Below are 16,553 nucleotides of genomic sequence, written 5' to 3' on the forward strand. Positions count from 1 at the left end.
CGGGGGAAAAGAGCTCCAGTCCGCCTTAGCCCTTTGGCTGGGAGGACGTGGCCAGCAGGTTCGCAGGCCCGTATGCTCGTGGAGTCGTGGTACCATCGTTGAGTCGGCAACACAGTAGATTTCTTGCGCGCCGTGGTGCGACCAAGCCAGGCCATTCATTGGCTCTCAGGCTGGCGATTGGCAGAGCTTCACTAACTCGAGCAAGTGTTGCGCCTTAACCTGACCCAAGGCAACCAGGAGGTTCCTCCTTAAGCGGTTTCAAGGCATGAAAATACCCAATTTCTGGTATAGCCGGGCTTTGCACCTTCTCTATGTGAGTGAATTATGAAGGGCGCTTCTCCATCGGCCTGTCACGTCGAGGGTCGTGCTCCCAGCTGCAGGCCGATGATTCCTGCCCGACCTCGCAAACAACGCGCCCGCTAGGCAAAACTACATTTCCTCATCCATCTTTTGGAAGGGACAATGCCTCATCGCGCCGGCCATATAAAACAACCCCCCCTTTCTTCCGGCGCCGCCCCCAGCACAGCAGTATTTACAGCAGAACGCTGAACCTTCCCCTTCAGTCGGGATCGCAGCACCGAGACCGTCCGCACGGCTTTTCGGGGCTCTGACAAACGTGACCCGATACAAGTCCGGATACCATAGCACCTATAGGGAGCATGGCGCAAACCGCGGCCGTAGCAAGAGCTGGGTGAGCTGTTGGAGACGGCGTACTAATTGTACGGCACGAGGTCTCACGCGTTGCGCAGCGAGCAAGGATCACTAGCGCCGGACTCAACTGTGCACGGGCAACTTTCAGGTAATAAGCAGTCCTCATTCACCCGATCTCAAGCGCCCTACGCGTCGTCGAATCATCAACATGCCCGACGACGACGACGACCTGTACGCGCACACCGAAGATGGCGCCGCCTCCGAAGGCGACGAGGACTTTGCCCTCTCGCCGGCGGACGGTTATTTTGGCGGCTCGTCGCGCGACGACGACGAGCCACGGAGTGGTCCCCAGCCTGCCGGGCAGAGCCGCACGTCGGCAAACGTGCCCATCGTCCCCAACATCATGGTGGTCGACCCGACGCTGCGCCCGAGCGCGACCGCCGAGGCCAAGGCTCGCGAGGCGGCCGAGTCGGCGTCAGGCACTCCTGGCTCTGAGCCTCCATCGCAGTCCGTCTCGGACCCGTCTCCGGGACGGCGTGGCTCTGACTCGTCGCAATCACATGCACAGGTTGAGTCCGGCTCACCAGCGTTCGACAGAGGAAGCGAGGAGGGCGCAACAAATCTGCAGAACGCCGCTCGCCATCACCCTCCTCCCAGCGACGCGTCGCCATCATGGCAACGGCCGGCACCGGCGACGCAGCCTACCCATCACAGTCGTGGCCACGGCCCCATGCAGTACCTCGATGCGCCGCCGGCCTACTCGCCACGTCCTGGGCCGTCCTATGGGGCCATCGCGCACAGCTCGACAGCCGTCTCGTCGCCGGCTCACGACGTCTTCACCCCGAGCGAGCAGCAGCCGCTGCTGTCGACCACACCTCACTCACTGACCTCGCAGTTCCCCGAGGTTGCCTCGCCTAGCCTTTTTCGAATGCACTTTGACTGGACCGCCGGGGGCAAGGCGTTCAAAAAGCGAGCTGTCCTCCTACTCGTCACACTAGTACTACTCGTCATCGCCGTGACCATCTTGATCGGCCTGTTGTTAGGCTCCTTGCCTCAGGTGAGCGAGTCTCCGCGTTTTCGCCAGCGCAGCCAGACGCTGGCACTCATGTCGACTCGTCTTCACGCGAGCATCACTGACAGACAACAGAACCATGAATACATCGAGGAACCTGTGAAGCCCCCGGGCGCTCCCGACGGCGACATGCTCTGGAGGCCGCTTCCCAGCTGCCGACAAAAAAGCAATAGCCGTCTCGCGGTAGGGCAAAGCTATCACTTCGATGCCCATCGGAACCTCACCATACTCCAGCTCACCAAGGACGGGACAACGTCCTCCGGACGAGCCATCCAGACGTTTGGCGAACTCATCATCCGTCCCGCCACGGGATCATTCTTTCCTGCAGGCTACTTTGCCGTCGAGTCCATGGCCAATCACGACTCCTTGGGTTTCACCTTTAGTCTCGACCCGGACGACGGCGCGCTCAAGGTGGCGACACCTGGAACGATCCGCAACTGGCAGGACCGCGATGCGGAGCCTTGCATCCAGCTGCGCATCATCCTCTATGTACCTCGCGAGACGGTGCTGCAAGCTCTCGACATCCAGACGCAACATCTCGACGTAGGTATTGAAGCGGGTACGATTATGTCCGTCGCGGAAGACGTCCAGATCTTGACATTTTCGGGTGATGTTACAGCCCCGGCGAGCTCTCGGAACGAGAGCTTTGCGCCGTACAGGCTGGAAGCTCCCTCCATTGTCGTGCAGAGCCTGACCGGCCAAATTCGTGGGTGGTTTCCTCTGTATGAGGACCTCGCACTCATCACGAGGTTTGGCAACATTGCGGCGACCATCGGCCAAAAGCTGCCAAGGTCTCGGCAATCGACTCCTTCCACATTGGCCTTGACGTCCTTGCACGGCAACATTTCCGCCCAAGAGCTGAGCCAGTCGCCCGCTGTGGATGTGCGGCCACGCGATCACAAAGTGGCCATTGAAACAGAGACGGGCCACATCTGGGCCGAGACGCTCTACAGCTCTTCTGCTCATATCAAGTCGATCGACGGGAGTCTCAACGTATCTCTCACGCCGGCGTTCGACGCGGATTGTATCAAATGGGGATACGACTTCTGCACAGTCCTGACGGAAACCAAGTCTGGCACGTCACACGTCCTGATCAACGCACCCTCCCGCGCCGACGTGTCTGGCCTCGAAGCACCGACACCCAAGCAAGAGAGCGAGACCCTCGACGATGCCTCGGCATACGAGACACGCTCCAACGCCTCCGCGCTTCACTCCTGGCACGCGTCTTCGAGCGGAGATTTATTCGCCATCTACCCGAGTGAATGGGAAGGGACCATCATGGCGTCGACATTCACCGGGCACATGAACTACACCGGCAAGGGCCTCGTAATGAAACCCTGGGACGCCATCAACAAGAGGATGAAGGGGGTTAAGGGGGACGGCGGATCTAGAATGATCGTCGTCAGCAGGGAGGGCAACCAGAGGGTCACCTTTGGCAATGGACCGTTATAAATCGTATCGGAAAGTAATGACGCGCGTGTGTGCCTAGATATACGAACATGAACCTACATTGGATGACCGACCAAGGCTGCTTCGCTACTTGGCTGGTGTTGCGCATTCCTCGAGAGTCCTTTTCTCATGCTCACATGGTCACCTGCACGTGTCTATTCGACGATAACCAACGGATATCTGGGGCCGACTTTGACGCAACCCGTCCGCAAGCGCAGTTGCATCATGATATCCGTGAGGCGCAACAGTCGGGATGACAACCATGAAGCTCACATCACTGTGCACTGCATGCTGAACGTGGGCTTGGTCACAGTCATGTGCAAGGTCTCTTTGAAACGAGGTCAACCTTTTGCATGCTGGGCTTCACGTAACCGTTACGCCCGACATTTTGCACTGACATCCATGCTGCTCGTAAGGCTGCATGTTCCTGGATGCCAATGTACCAATGCAGTGTCCGTGGGTCGCATGAAGCTTCGTCAACGTCGCAGCTGCTCGCGCACCCGATAATATCACTAGGTCGTTCTTGATCGTTATCACCTCGATTTTCCCGGAGTACATAGGATCCAGTGTCGAGCCACGAGATAGTGGCCCGTCCGATCCTTGTGACCATTCTTCAACACCGACCGCGCGCACCTACTATATCAGCGCGGAGGCCCCTCGTCCCGGCTTCGCTAGGATTCGACTTCTCGCCTTGCCCCCCAGCACGATGCACTCGCAACTCATTTTGCTGCTCTTGACGCTGGCATCGACCGTGCATGGCGACCTGGCATCGTACTGGATGACGGCCAGCTCTCACGAGCAGGCCTGACTCATACAAAGCCTGTATCACAGCAGAGCGGAAGGCGTATGTACTCTTCTTCACGCCCGCCCAAAAATCACGGATCAATGTCACGAAGCTGATGGGGCGGGGGGCTCTCATATAGGTATGCCACGTCAAGACGCAACAGTGCATCGTCAAGACGGCCCGCATTTGCGCTGAGACGCGGGATGGTCCCCCTCAATCTGGCGAATACAGCCTGTGGTGGGGTGAGGCGACTGCGCCGCGTAGGCCGAAAACAGTATGTCCATGATTGTCAACTGTCTCTCGTCGAGAATGCAGAAAGCTTACCAGACACGCCAAGTGTGCGACGGGCAAATGCACCGCATCGAAGAGAGCGATGAGAAGTCGCTGGGTGACGAGGTGCACTTGAAGGGGGTCGCACGCTATCGCGCGAGGCCGCTCTTCTGCCTTTGCCAATTCGTAGGGCTGTTGTTTGCCTCATGCGTTTCGTTGCAAGAGTCACGCTGTCTGGTACTCTTCTCGAACGCTCTCATCCTGTGAGATACGTACGTAACATTCCCGACCCTTATGCATGGGTTCGGCGTGGCGGGCCATCGGGGCTGGGCGCTATTGCCACGTCGCCAGGGCCATCCTGTGAGCCGTCTGCCGCGACAGTGCAGGCTGCCGTCGGCCTGTTGGCCCTCATCGCCTCCCGACTTTGTGTGTGAGCCCCGTGCGTGAACTGCCACCGGTCCGGGGTGTCGGGGGGTGTGCGGACCCAACGGCAAGCTGCGCAGGCAACCATCACTTGATCATGGACAAGCAACTACCGTAGCACTCGCTTCTTCGCTTCACGTTGCAAAGGGGCAAGCGTCGGACAAAGTCCTCGACGGAGGTCCGACGACCACAGAAACCCTGCCAATCGAACCCCTTCCCCGAACCCCCCGCAAACGACCGCCGGCACTTGCAGACGGCAGGCCCCCCGATTCCAGGTTGTTGCGCAACGGCATCGTGCGTACGTAGCACCAACAAGGCAGGCAGGGCAGCCAAAGCCGGCACATGTCTCGACCGGCGGGCCTGCCTGCGACTCCGTGACTGACCCTGGACGCCGCCGCCGCCTTCACCACCACCACCACCGAAAGAGGCACCAATGATACATGCCGTGCACCCTGGCAGATCGCCCGTTGACGCTGCTCGCAAGCCGTGTAACCGCGACGCCACGAGATGTGTTGGGGTTTCGGAGGCGCCCATCCGAGCTGCTGGGACCAGTCCGACGATGGCGTGCATGCGCGCGTGCGATGCGATGCGACTCCACTGCTCGAGCCGCGAGTTTGTCCACCGACGCACAGCAAGTACACTACGTGGCCGCGTGGGTGAGCAAGTGTTGGCGGTGGCTTGGGGTACAGCACAGTCCGAGCTCGTACTATAAAGTCTTTGCCTGCCCGGCTGGGTGGAATAGCGATAACTTGGTCCAACAAGGAGTCCGGCCTCAGCGGCGAGCGCAAGCAAAGGACAACCCAGCATGCCTTCCGGCCTCGTTGCGAGCCTGCTCGGCGGCGCCGACGTGCCGCTCGACCTCTCCGCCAAGCCCTTGCCGCTGGTGGCCGCATCCGTTGTCGGCGTCCTCCTCGTCCTGTACCTGCGCGCGCAGCGGGCCGTCGCGCACCCGCCGCTCCTCAACCCCAAGAAGCGATACGAATTCACGACGACGCGTGCCAAAGAGGAGTTTGCGCGCAACTCGCGGCGGGTGCTGGAGCAATGGTTCGGCGAAAACCCCGACAGGCCCGTCACCATCAACACCGACATGGGCTGCATGACGGTCCTGCCGCCGCGGATGGCCGACGAGATTCGCAACGACAAGAGGCTGGGCTTTGTGGAGCTCACGCAACAGGTGCGTCTTTGCACGTTCGCTCTGTGTGCATTGGCGGGTGTTGGCTTGTTGTACTGACGCTGGCGGGCGCAGACGTTTCACTCGCATCTCCCTGGCTTCGAGGGCTTCCGGGAAGGCACAGAAGACGGCGAGATTGTCCGACGCACCGTCCTCAGGGAGCTCACGCAGAATTTGAGTGTGTCAATATTTGCCTTCTCCGTTGCGTCAGCATCACGTCGACGTTCTGACACTGCAACATAGGCAAAATCTCCCAGCCGCTGGCCGAAGAGGCGTCTTTGGCGCTGCGAGATCTCTTGACGGACAACGCTGGTGAGTTGCGACCCGTGCATCATCGACGTATTGTAGTGACGAACCGTTTGACTGTGGTATGTACGACAGAATGGCACACAGTCAACCTCCGGCACCACATCCTGCGCCTCGTCGCGCGCATGTCATCACGCGTCTTTCTCGGCGAGACACTCTGCCGCAACGAGGACTGGCTCCACGTAACACGCGAATACACTGTCACCGTCTTCCGGGCCGCCACGGAGCTGCGCAAATACCCCTATGCCGCGCGTTATGTGGTCCACTGGTTCCTCAAGAGCTGTCGCGACGCCCGCGCGCTCGTCAAGAAGACCCGCAGCGTCATCCAGCCCGTCATCGATGAGCGGCGATGCGAGGCCAAGAAAGCGAGGGCGCGCGGCGAGGAGCCCGAAAGGTACGACGACGCCATCGACTGGTTTGAGAGGGAGACGACGGGCGGTCACTACGATGCGGCCATTGTGCAGCTCGTGCTTTCGCTTGCGGCCATTCACACGACGACGGACCTTTTGTGCCAGACGCTCGGTGACATTGTGCAACACCCAGAGATCATCCAGCCCCTCCGCGATGAGGCGGTCGCGGCACTCTCTAAAGAGGGTTGGCACAAGTCTGCACTGTTCAAGATGACGCTGCTCGACAGCGTGCTCAAAGAGTCGCAGCGCCTGAAACCCATCGGCCTGAGTACGGTCTCCTTCATCTCTTGATGGGACTCTCTTCTTAACTGACATGCCCCCTCCTCCAGTCTCCATGCGCCGCATGGCTCTCCAAGACATGACGCTCTCCGACGGCACCTTCATCCCGCAAGGCCACAGCATCGGCGTCTCCTCGCACAACATGTGGACAGACGCATCGGTGCACACCGACCCCCAGACCTGGAACCCGTACCGCTTCGTCGCCATGCGCAACGACCCAAAGAAGCGACACCTCTCGCATCTCGTCGCCACGAGCCCCGAGCATCTCGCCTGGGGCCACGGCGCGCATGCCTGTCCGGGCCGCTTCTTCGCCGCCGAGGAGGCCAAGATTGCGCTGCTCAATATCCTGCTCAAGTATGACGTGGAACTGCCGGAGGGCGTGGTGCCCACGTCGCGGGCGTATGGCATTGCCCTGTCGCACGACCCCTTTTTGAACGTGCGTATCCGGCGACGAGAGGCGGAGATTGATGTATGAGACTCGAGCACGTATCCGCGGAGGGGACGAGGTGCGGTCACTGCCGTGCCTCTTCTTCACCCCAACCATAGCTCAACCTGTCCCTCCCTATGGGTCACATGGCACATTTCTCCCCTCATCGTTCAGCCCGCTCTCGTGCAGGCTAGGCAGTGACGCAGAACCCCCTCCTCCCGTCGACGATGGTTCCCTGCGAACTATCGTCGCTGGTTAGCGTCACCAGCAACGAGAGGAACGCCAGCAACAAGGAGCAGTGGTGGCAACGGTAACAGCGATAGTAGCGATAGCAGCGATAGTTGCGGTAGTGGCCAAATACAGAGGGACGGGGTGTCCAGGTGGCTTCTCTCTGACCGAGGAACTGGGCATCCTTTGGTTGATTGGTGATGTAGGCCAAAACAAGACAGAGACCGGCGATTTCGAGACAGAGGGCACTGTGTGCGACATGTTGGAACTCCGCGCCGTTGGCTAACGAACCGGGCATGTTCCACTGCTCAGGAAAGTTTGTATTTCGTAGTGGCCTACACACGACCGGCAGGACTTAACCACTCGACTGATCAGCGCCAGGGGAGTGTGTGGCAGTGGGCAATCAGGGGAGGTACACCGACGATCTCACAGCCACTGCAGATGCCAGACGATGGCCCATCTTCATCTCGTGGATCTGCTGCCAGTGGACCCCTTCTCGACCTGGTCCATCTCACGCTTCAGCTGCTTCTTCTTGGTGTTGCGACGCTTCATAAGCACCGCGGCCACCACAGCCCCTGCAATCAAGACGACTCCACAGACGGTGCCGACCGCGATACCGGCCTTCTGACCACCGGTCAAGCCCCCGCTGTCGCCATCACCTCCCGCCGCCAAAGACGTGACAGAGTCGGACCGTGCGTAGGCATTGGCTGTAAGGCCCGACGTCTTATATCCCTTGACCCACGAAGGTGCGTCACACTGTGTCAACTGCAAGGCCTCCACCTCTTTACCCGTAGACGGGCAGGCATCGGGCTTCCGGATCAGCGCCGTTTTTTCCTTGGGGTTCTTAACGCTGCGAATGAATGAAGTCTCGTAACCGGGGACGAGTGAAGGCGCAACGATGGAAATGACATCGCGCAGCGCCAAGTCCGGCCGCGCCGAGCTCCGATCGAAAAAGTCTACGCGGCATCAGCAAGGCATGTTCGAGAACCAAGGGACCGGGTGAGAACTCACTATGACGCAGATTCCGATTCGTCGCCTTGTCCGTGAGGTAAACGTTATTCTTCTTAACCGCAAAGGAGTTGGAAGAAGCTCCGGAGCGTCGCGCATAGCTGTTCTCGTCCACTCTTTCGCTGGACGGCGACTGCTTGGGCGCCTGCTTGCCTGGCAGCTGGCTATATTGAGTGGTGTCAATAATAGCCCACGTCTGCTTTGCAAACTCGCTCGCGTCGCTGTTGGCCTGAAGGTTGACCTGCTTTGGTCCAAAGCGCTTGTTTGCAGTCTCCCCGTCCGCGGAGACGTTGACAAGCTTGGAGCCGGCGTCAGACAGCAGCGCGGACCACCATTCGCTCTGGAACACGGTAAAGGCATCGCCATCCTTTTGCACGGGGGAGATGAAGGCCCCAGAGCGCAGGTCTCCCGACATGAAGGCCTGCTGCACTTGAGCGGCCGCGCAACGGTAGTTGTTGGCAATCTCGTCGTATACCCGGTTGGCCAGCTCTTCTGCGCCGTAAAACATGGCGATGAACTTGATGTACGCAAGCTGTGAGAGGGGCGAGTACATGCCGTTGTTGTAAATGAGCACGCTCTTCTTGTCTTCCCGAGTCCAGTCACCGTAAAACGTCACGTTTACCGGGTCAGCCTTGTCCCAGTGATCATCGTCGTATGTAACATTATTCATCATGTTGCCGCGGATGCAAGAGCTTGTGACATCGGAGTACGCTCCGGTGCGCTTGATAGTCGAGGACATGCCGAGCATCTAGATAGGAGGAATTAGCATGCCATCCTTGCATTTCTGGCGTGTACACGTGTCGTACCTCTATGACTGTCTGGCTGAAGCCATCAAGTGCCGCCACGCTCGTGACAGGCACCTTGACCATCAACGCCTCCTCACCGACAATGGATCTCGGCGGTGGTGTATTGGTGCAGTGCAACACAACATGCCGTCGCTGCCGGTTCCTGATGGCCACGTACGTCTTGTTGTACGTTGGGGCGATGGGAAGATTCTCGTCCTTGGGATCGAACTTGTCCAGGAAGTAGTCCGTGTCCGAGTCCCAGGAGGCGTCTTCACATCCCGGCCGGAAGGCGGCATGGCAGGCAGTGGCCGAGGCCAGCAGGACCGAAAGGGTGCTTGAGAAATGCATCTAAAGGACTTGCACTCGGTGATACGTGGTAGGACAGTGGATTCCCCCGGGTTCCTGGTCGTCATAGGAGCGAGATATAAATGCAAACACGACGGCGGCCTCATCTTTATAGACGTCGACATATCGGCCACTCGGTGCTCGGCGGTAACCGACCTGATGATGCGGGATATCTTGTGGCCAAGTCAACCCTGGAAAGCTCCAAAGCCATCTGACACGAGGGCAGACGCAGCAACGATGCCAAGACAGACACATCAAGGGAATACCGCTAGCCTGATTCCGGTGCCCACGAAACCCGAAAGTTCCCCGCTCTCTTGGGCGAAGAACTCCATGGCGGCCATGAATGACTCCTCTCTCGGCCATCGCCTGCACGCCTGCACGCCGTGAGCACTGCCGTTGGTGGCAGGGGTCGTCTCCACAACGTTTGACAGAGCCGGGCGTATTCACCTTGCGTCGGTCGGTTCGGCTTGCCGCCAAGAGAATTTGGGCTTGCCGCTGAGCTAGCTACCTAGTAATGGTCCACCAGCGACACGCCACCCATATGCAGTTTTGTCACTGGAAAACCAGGGAACTACCATAGTCGAAGCTGTTGCAGAGTCGAGTAGCCGCGAGTCACTTGTCGGCAATGTCGTCCGTCTCACCCGTGTCAAAGGGGCGAACACCAACACGCCTCTCTTACCGTCTGTTCGCCAACCCAGCAATACAAACGGGAACTTCTTCAATCTTCACATGCGTGCGTGCAGTTACCGGCTACTCTTGGCAAAGGCAATGGACGTCAAGTTACGTAATGAACCAGGAAATGGTGCCCCGAAGCGATGTCGGGGAGCTCGGGGGCTTGCATTAGGCTCCCCACTGTCCCGAATCTTATCTTATCAGATGATCTGATTAGTGGTTTGATCCATGACAACGTCGAGAACTGGGGAGTTGGGACGAACCACCCGCAAATACGTTCACGGCCACATCTAAAAGACGAGGCCATGTGGCAAATATTTAACACAAGCACTGCTGCCAAAGTACCTGCTGGGTCTCGCAAGGCGGGGCGGTCTTACTCTCCAGTCTCTTGTGTGTGGGGCTTGGAGACCGCAAGGCCGCTGTTCCGTCGATACAATTCACTTCCGTATTGAAAGTCCTGCGATGCGCGCCTTGTGTTGGTGGCTATATTAGATGCCATGGAGCAGCATAGTCCAGGCACTCGACCGGCCATTTACGTCGACAACTTGGCCGTAAATCGCGTTGATAGACCGCGCGGCCGCGACGATGAAATGCTGCTCGCCGGGGAGAGTCCGGACTCGCAGGTGTCAAGGTCAAGAGACCCTGGACCGGAGAGTGTCGGAGATGCAAAGGCGCCAAGCAATGTCGCGTGAGTCCATTGTTCCTGTTTGCATTTGCGGCCAACTCTTGCTGGGCGGTCGGCCAACCACCCTGGAAAGCGGTAGCGAGCCAGAGCCACTGGGGAATTGGGGCACTTCATCGCAGAGTGGGATGGCCTCGGGACCAATGCGCAGCAGTAACACACTCTCACCTTGCGGCCGTGGACCCAGTTGCCAAGATCCTGCCACCAAAACAGGCTCCTCCGGACCATGGCCGAGCCAAGTTGCCAGGATGTGGACTGTGACAGTGACTATAGTACCGATAAACAGGCAAGCTGACATCTGACCGATGAGACTTCTGCGCGTGAGTAAATGGAGCAGTATGGGCCGCTCATTGTATAGGACGCGGTGGCCGCGGGATCCGCCATCGTCATGAAATCGGGCATCTCGATGCCTGCTCAGACAAGCAGCGGATCTTTGACATGTCCGACTCCTCCGAGGCCACCATCAATCAAGACCATCCGCCATGGTTCCAGATTTCGGATGCGAGCGACTGCAGACCCGCCAATGCTGCCCTCACCGTGTCTCCTTTTTTTCCCCCTTGGCCCTGGTGTTCTTTCCTACCACCTGTCACGCGCGGTCCAGTTTATGCAACCGCCGTGGGAAAAAGTTCAGGCTCGGCACGGTGTCAATGGCTACAAGGTGGAACTTTAGTATCCTCCTCCTTGTCACCTCTACTGCGAGGGCAGAGAGCAAGCGGATGCAGCCAAGCGAGCAAGGCGCGCGGTTTGCGGCGTTACGAACCCTGTGCGCCGACAAGACATGTGTATGCATGGCAGCTGCACGACCTCTTGTTTTCGCACACTGCTTGCCATGTGCAGTCGCTAGTGTGACTTCTGGTAGGGGCGTCCAGAGCGATAGCTCAGAGAGAGTTAGTTATAGTGGTGTGGTTGCGGCTCTGCTGGGGCGTCTCTTGACCACTGCCACTTCACGTCGGAGGTAGAGGATGTAATGCCTCACGACAGTAGCTAGCTGGAGCCCATCGCCAAGGACAAGCGAAACGATCGTATGCGGCAAGCATAGCACAGAGATGCCCAGTGCATGGCCCACGAACTTCTGAGGTAACTCCGTGTTGGCCGAATGTGTATGCCGACGGTCGGATGCAGCCCTTGGCATTGTGGCATGCATGTGGCCTGTTGTATACTTGCTCGATCGGCTTGTCTCTGGCAAGGCTTCCAAGCCGCCACCGAGTTGCGTTAGGGCCAATGTATATGGAGTCAGTCTTCCGGCCGAAGCCACTTTCTCCGTGCACGTCGGCGCAAGTGAAGTAAATGCTAGTATCTACTGCCTAGATGACGATTCTCGCCGGTGCAAAGGCTGCGCGGCAGGAGAAGAGGTTCTTTGGCACTTCGCAGCTCATCGGCGTAGGACGGTACTATGGCCCCATGGCCTGTTCTGCCACCAGCACGAAAGCATGGACGAGGCGCGTTTCCTCGGGCCAACGAGGAAGCCGGCGAGAGGCAAGCCAAGAAGCGTTGCACTACTGGAACATCATCCTGGCCGTTCGCTTCCTTCGTTCAAGTTCCTTGCTGGCCACATCTCCTAACGTATGCAGCCTCCGTTACTATACGCCTTCATTACCGCTCTACGCATGGCCACGGGTCTGACACGGCCGACATGACATCCCAGGCACTCCCCACCAGCGCTCGGGACATGGTGGCCGTCACAAAGCAAGGAAGCGAGGTTATCAAGTCTCGCGTGGTGCCAGCCGTATACGCCGACAGCAGCCAACGCTGTTGGGAACACACGGACATCACGGGGGGCTGTGCGCGATGCCGGCAGATGAAGCGTTCGTGGGCTAAGCTTCGCCCATTCAACGGCACGAGGATCAAAGAGCTATAGGCACGATGTGAGCTCCATCATGGCATTGAGGCAGGAAGAGCTGCTTTATTACCGATTCCGCTCGTGCATGCCGCAAGGAGCACCAGCCGGCGATGGCGCGCCGGAGGACAGGGCTGAATAGGCAACAGACACGATTGCAGCCACATTCAGGCGGGCAGTCTCACTGAGTCACGGTATCGCTGAGTGACAGCGGCCGCAGTAGAACCGAGCGGGTAGACATCGACAGTGACTTGCGCGTATGCAGTATGCACCAGCTACCGCCACATTCAATTCCACAATCCCAAGGTGCTATCGCACTCGTCATCGTCCTGATCCGTTGCCAGATCTCGATTGGCCCCAAGCGTCCAACTCATACAGCCCAAGTAACACGTGTCCATGCCATTCATTACCATGTTCCGCGCACTAAAATGTAAAGTTGTTCTCGTAATCGTTCAAAATTTCGCCCAGCTCCGGGAACCGCATGAGCGTCAGATACCCGGACGCATATTGCGTTGCATCAGGAAAGTCGAGGCCTTGGGGAAGGCCTAGTGGAAAGTTGGGTTGGCCGGAAGGGAAGGAGTCGGACGATGTCGACGGCGTCGGCGCATACGGGGAGACGCCCGCAAAGGAGTCGCCCCCGAACGATGCCCGCGGCATCGACGGGCTCGGCATTACGTCGGTCGGAGACGTAATATCTGCCATCGGCACTGCAGCCTGGGGCGGCGGCGGCGCCGCAACGTGCTGGTCGCGCAAGTTCACCAGGGCGTCTGCAGCGTCAGGATACGTCGATGGCCGCGCGCGTCTCGATTTTGCCTGGCGCGTCGGCTTTGGGCTCTTTCGCCGCACGCCCTCGGAAGGGGGGGGCCTGAGATTGCTCAGCGTATCCTGCACGTATTGCAATTTGTCCAGCAGCCGCCTCGTGATGGGGGATTCGGTCGACAGCCGCTTCACCAGGTCCATGGCATCGTGCGCGTCTCGCAGGCAGGTGTTCATGTCGACGTCGCCGGTGCAGCACATGGCCAGCAGGAGCGACGATAGTGCCGTCTGCAGAAAGTGGTTAAAGGTTCTGTGCTGAGCGCGGTAAATGTCCGTGTCGCGAGCCAGGCCGACGAGTACGCGGATCGTGTCCTGGGCCACCTGAGCCATGATGTTTGCATTGGACGGGTCCAGGCTGCTTGTACCCGGGCGCACCGACGATTTCCTGTGGATAATCGTCCTCATCTGGTTGCCTCGGAGATACAGGGTCAACCGTATGCGATAGTGGCCGCGGTTCTCCTCGCTGGGGCTGAACTTGTCCTCGGGACCCTGGAACTGAAGTCGTGCGGGGAGGTTTCGGCGCCACTCGATGACGCGAAAGTCGAGGAAGTCTCGCGTCGAATCTTGGATGCCCTGGGTGGACGCCGATTGCTCCTGGATCGACTTGCGGACGTCCGAGGCGATGCGGCAATACGCCACCATGTGCTTCACGTACGCCGACGATATGGAGTTGTCCTTGGACCCGTTAGCGCGCGTCTCCAGTGCAGAAATCGGGACAAAAAGACGTACGGCAAACGTCGGGTTATGGTCAATGTCAGAATCTTGGATACCAAAAGGTAATCCCGTGCCAAAACTCCACCGATGGTCGAGTGTGTAGACGGTCCAAAAGAGCCTCTCGCCTCGGTCTTTGAGCTGCTCGCCCCCCGCACCGGAGCTTCTGGAGGTGTGGTAGCCCAACTCCTGGAGCAACCTCATGACCATGCCAATCGCCCGCCAGGCTTGCTGCTCTCTGTCGCTGAGGAAGAAGTATATGCTCTGCCAGTTGATCAGACGCGACGCGGCCAGGGCAGGATGACATTGCTTACAGTCAAGACCAACAGAGTTAGGTCGTCCAGGTCAATGCTGCTCAGATGCGTCTTGACTAGGGCGGCGGCGTGAATCTCATCGACGGTCGCGTCGGCGACGTCAATGGCTTTGGGGTCGGCAAGAATGGAAACGATGGCGCAGACCAACAGGGCAATGTCTCCAAGCTGTTGCCTATGCATGGCAGCGTCGGACCTGCTGCGGCCACCAAGCGGATGGTTGGGCCCGGGTATGCTGCGGTTCGCCGCTCGTATTTCGTGGTTCAGCTCCTCGAGGTCCAGGCATGGGTACTGAAGACCGCATTCTTCCTGGTAGCTCTGCAAGATGCCGGCCCATTGCATCTCGCTGAGCAGGCCAAGAATGTCGGCTGGGTCGCCCGCGCGACGGTGATCGGTGAGGCGCTGGAGAGAGCGGACGTCGACGCCGGTGGTCTCGACAGCGGGTTCTGCCAGATGGTCCAGTTGGGGTCTTGACGAGGCCAGGAACTTTCCAGCGAGCTTCAGGTAGTACTCGGAGGTGCCTGGGGCAGCGGGCGTGGTCCGGGCTGCATCGCTGGAGCGGCTCGCGAGCCGGCCTTTGGGCAGAGGAACTTTGTGGCCCTCATTGCTCCTGATGACGGCAGTGCCTGATCAGCAGTGCCTCGTGGATGAGATTGACAGAATCAGACGTACTGTCGCCTGCTTCCCGACCTGAATCGCGTGTTGCGTTCAAAGAGACAAGTGGCGTTGCTGTCTCGGCAGCCCTTGCAGGGCCGTTCGCCAGAGCATTTTCGCTTGCGTCGTTGGCACTCGTCGCTGCGCGACGTCAGCAGAACAGCAAAACAAGACGGCGCAGCCCGTCAGCGAAGGGCGCGCAAGGCGTACCATGCAACCTGGGTATAGGGAAAGCGGCGCTTGCGAAGATTCGGAGCCGCCGCCGTAGTCGACGCGGAAGCAGAGGGTTGCGTGGTGGACATGCCGCTGCCGCCTCCTGGGTCAGCACATTGCAGAGGAGTCGTAGCGGGCGGGCGGATAGTGTTTCGCAATGAGACCTCGACGGGCGCGGCAGTGAGTCGTGACGATGGTGTCCGATGGTGCATCCGGGGTTTGGCGCGGCACGCTCATGAAAGGCCTCGACGGCTCGAACCAGGGAACCGGGGGGGAGCGGAGGTGGAGTGCGGGGGAACGACTTCGGGGTTCCAGACGTGCAAATCGATGTTTCGTGGTTGGCAAGCCATTCCATTGGGCTGCCTTCCATCTCACTGCTGTGGCCTGTAACGCGTGGGTTCCAGGTCCTGGTCGCTGGGCCGGGGCGCCGCCACTCCACTGGGCCGGTGAGCGTGGGCCCTCCTTCGCAGTCCACAGTCCGCAACCTGATGCGCATTCGCGCCCTTGGAGGGCCGCCGCCGCACCATCTCCATCAAAGCGGCTCGACAAGGCACGAACGAATGTTGCCATCGCAGCGACGCTGCCACGAAGCAAAACACGGCTGGGCCTCGCCACCTCGGGCATCACCACAGCCCAGGCTATCACGCACGTATATGTACGTACCTGATCCGTCCATCCTCCCGTCCAGCGTCTCTCTCACAGCGTCACCCTGTCTTGCTAGGGGCTGACAGCTGCCGACTTGTCACCTTCGTCATCAACTGCTGCAAGTGTTCGACATGACTGCGACCTCGTTGGTGCAACGGGCGCCACGCGGTGTCAGTCAATGCAGACGCAGGCACCGCCGCGGCGCATCCGATGTCGGGCCGATGCGCCGCCTGTGTCCTCCCCCTGCGGACTCTCCTGTGCTCGCACTAACATCCCCGAGCCATCATCGCATCTAGGTTTCCAAGTCCGCCACCACCTCCATCTCGACACCCGCCGTGCCCACTCCTACCCGCTGCCGACGAAAACGTGGAGCCGCCCACTAAAGTCCGGGGTAAAGTGGGAGA

The 16,553-nt window shown here is 59.3% G+C and overlaps 4 protein-coding genes across 4 annotated transcripts; 2 read left to right on the forward strand and 2 right to left on the reverse strand.

Annotated features, from left to right (window-relative positions):
• Nucleotides 1-859: 859 nt before the first annotated feature.
• PLICBS_006512 (uncharacterized protein) lies at nt 860-3,175 on the forward strand (the record flags this gene model as incomplete). The annotated part of the gene is made up of 1 exon (XM_065600954.1): nt 860-3,175. One exon carries the CDS (start codon nt 860-862, stop codon nt 3,173-3,175), a length of 2,316 nt encoding a protein of 771 aa, XP_065457026.1.
• A 2,279-nt stretch (nt 3,176-5,454) lies between these two features.
• On the forward strand, nt 5,455-7,290 carry PLICBS_006513 (uncharacterized protein; the record flags this gene model as incomplete). The annotated part of the gene is made up of 5 exons (XM_018328272.2): nt 5,455-5,823; nt 5,896-5,998; nt 6,064-6,132; nt 6,214-6,804; nt 6,866-7,290. 5 exons carry the CDS (start codon nt 5,455-5,457, stop codon nt 7,288-7,290), a joined length of 1,557 nt encoding a protein of 518 aa, XP_018173130.2.
• A 642-nt stretch (nt 7,291-7,932) lies between these two features.
• PLICBS_006514 (uncharacterized protein) lies at nt 7,933-9,611 on the reverse strand (the record flags this gene model as incomplete). The annotated part of the gene is made up of 3 exons (XM_018328271.2): nt 7,933-8,426; nt 8,482-9,226; nt 9,285-9,611. The coding sequence occupies 3 exons, from the start codon at nt 9,609-9,611 to the stop codon at nt 7,933-7,935; spliced, it is 1,566 nt and encodes a 521-aa protein (XP_018173129.2).
• Nucleotides 9,612-13,222: 3,611 nt separating this feature from the next.
• Nucleotides 13,223-15,593, reverse strand: PLICBS_006515 (uncharacterized protein; the record flags this gene model as incomplete). The annotated part of the gene is made up of 5 exons (XM_018328270.2): nt 13,223-14,290; nt 14,345-14,590; nt 14,641-15,247; nt 15,310-15,432; nt 15,502-15,593. The coding sequence occupies 5 exons, from the start codon at nt 15,591-15,593 to the stop codon at nt 13,223-13,225; spliced, it is 2,136 nt and encodes a 711-aa protein (XP_018173128.1).
• Between the last annotated feature and the right edge of the window lie 960 nt (nt 15,594-16,553).

This window comes from Purpureocillium lilacinum (assembly GCF_023168085.1).
Source record: "Purpureocillium lilacinum CBS 284.36 DNA, scaffold_4, whole genome shotgun sequence".
NCBI lineage: Eukaryota > Fungi > Ascomycota > Sordariomycetes > Hypocreales > Ophiocordycipitaceae > Purpureocillium > Purpureocillium lilacinum.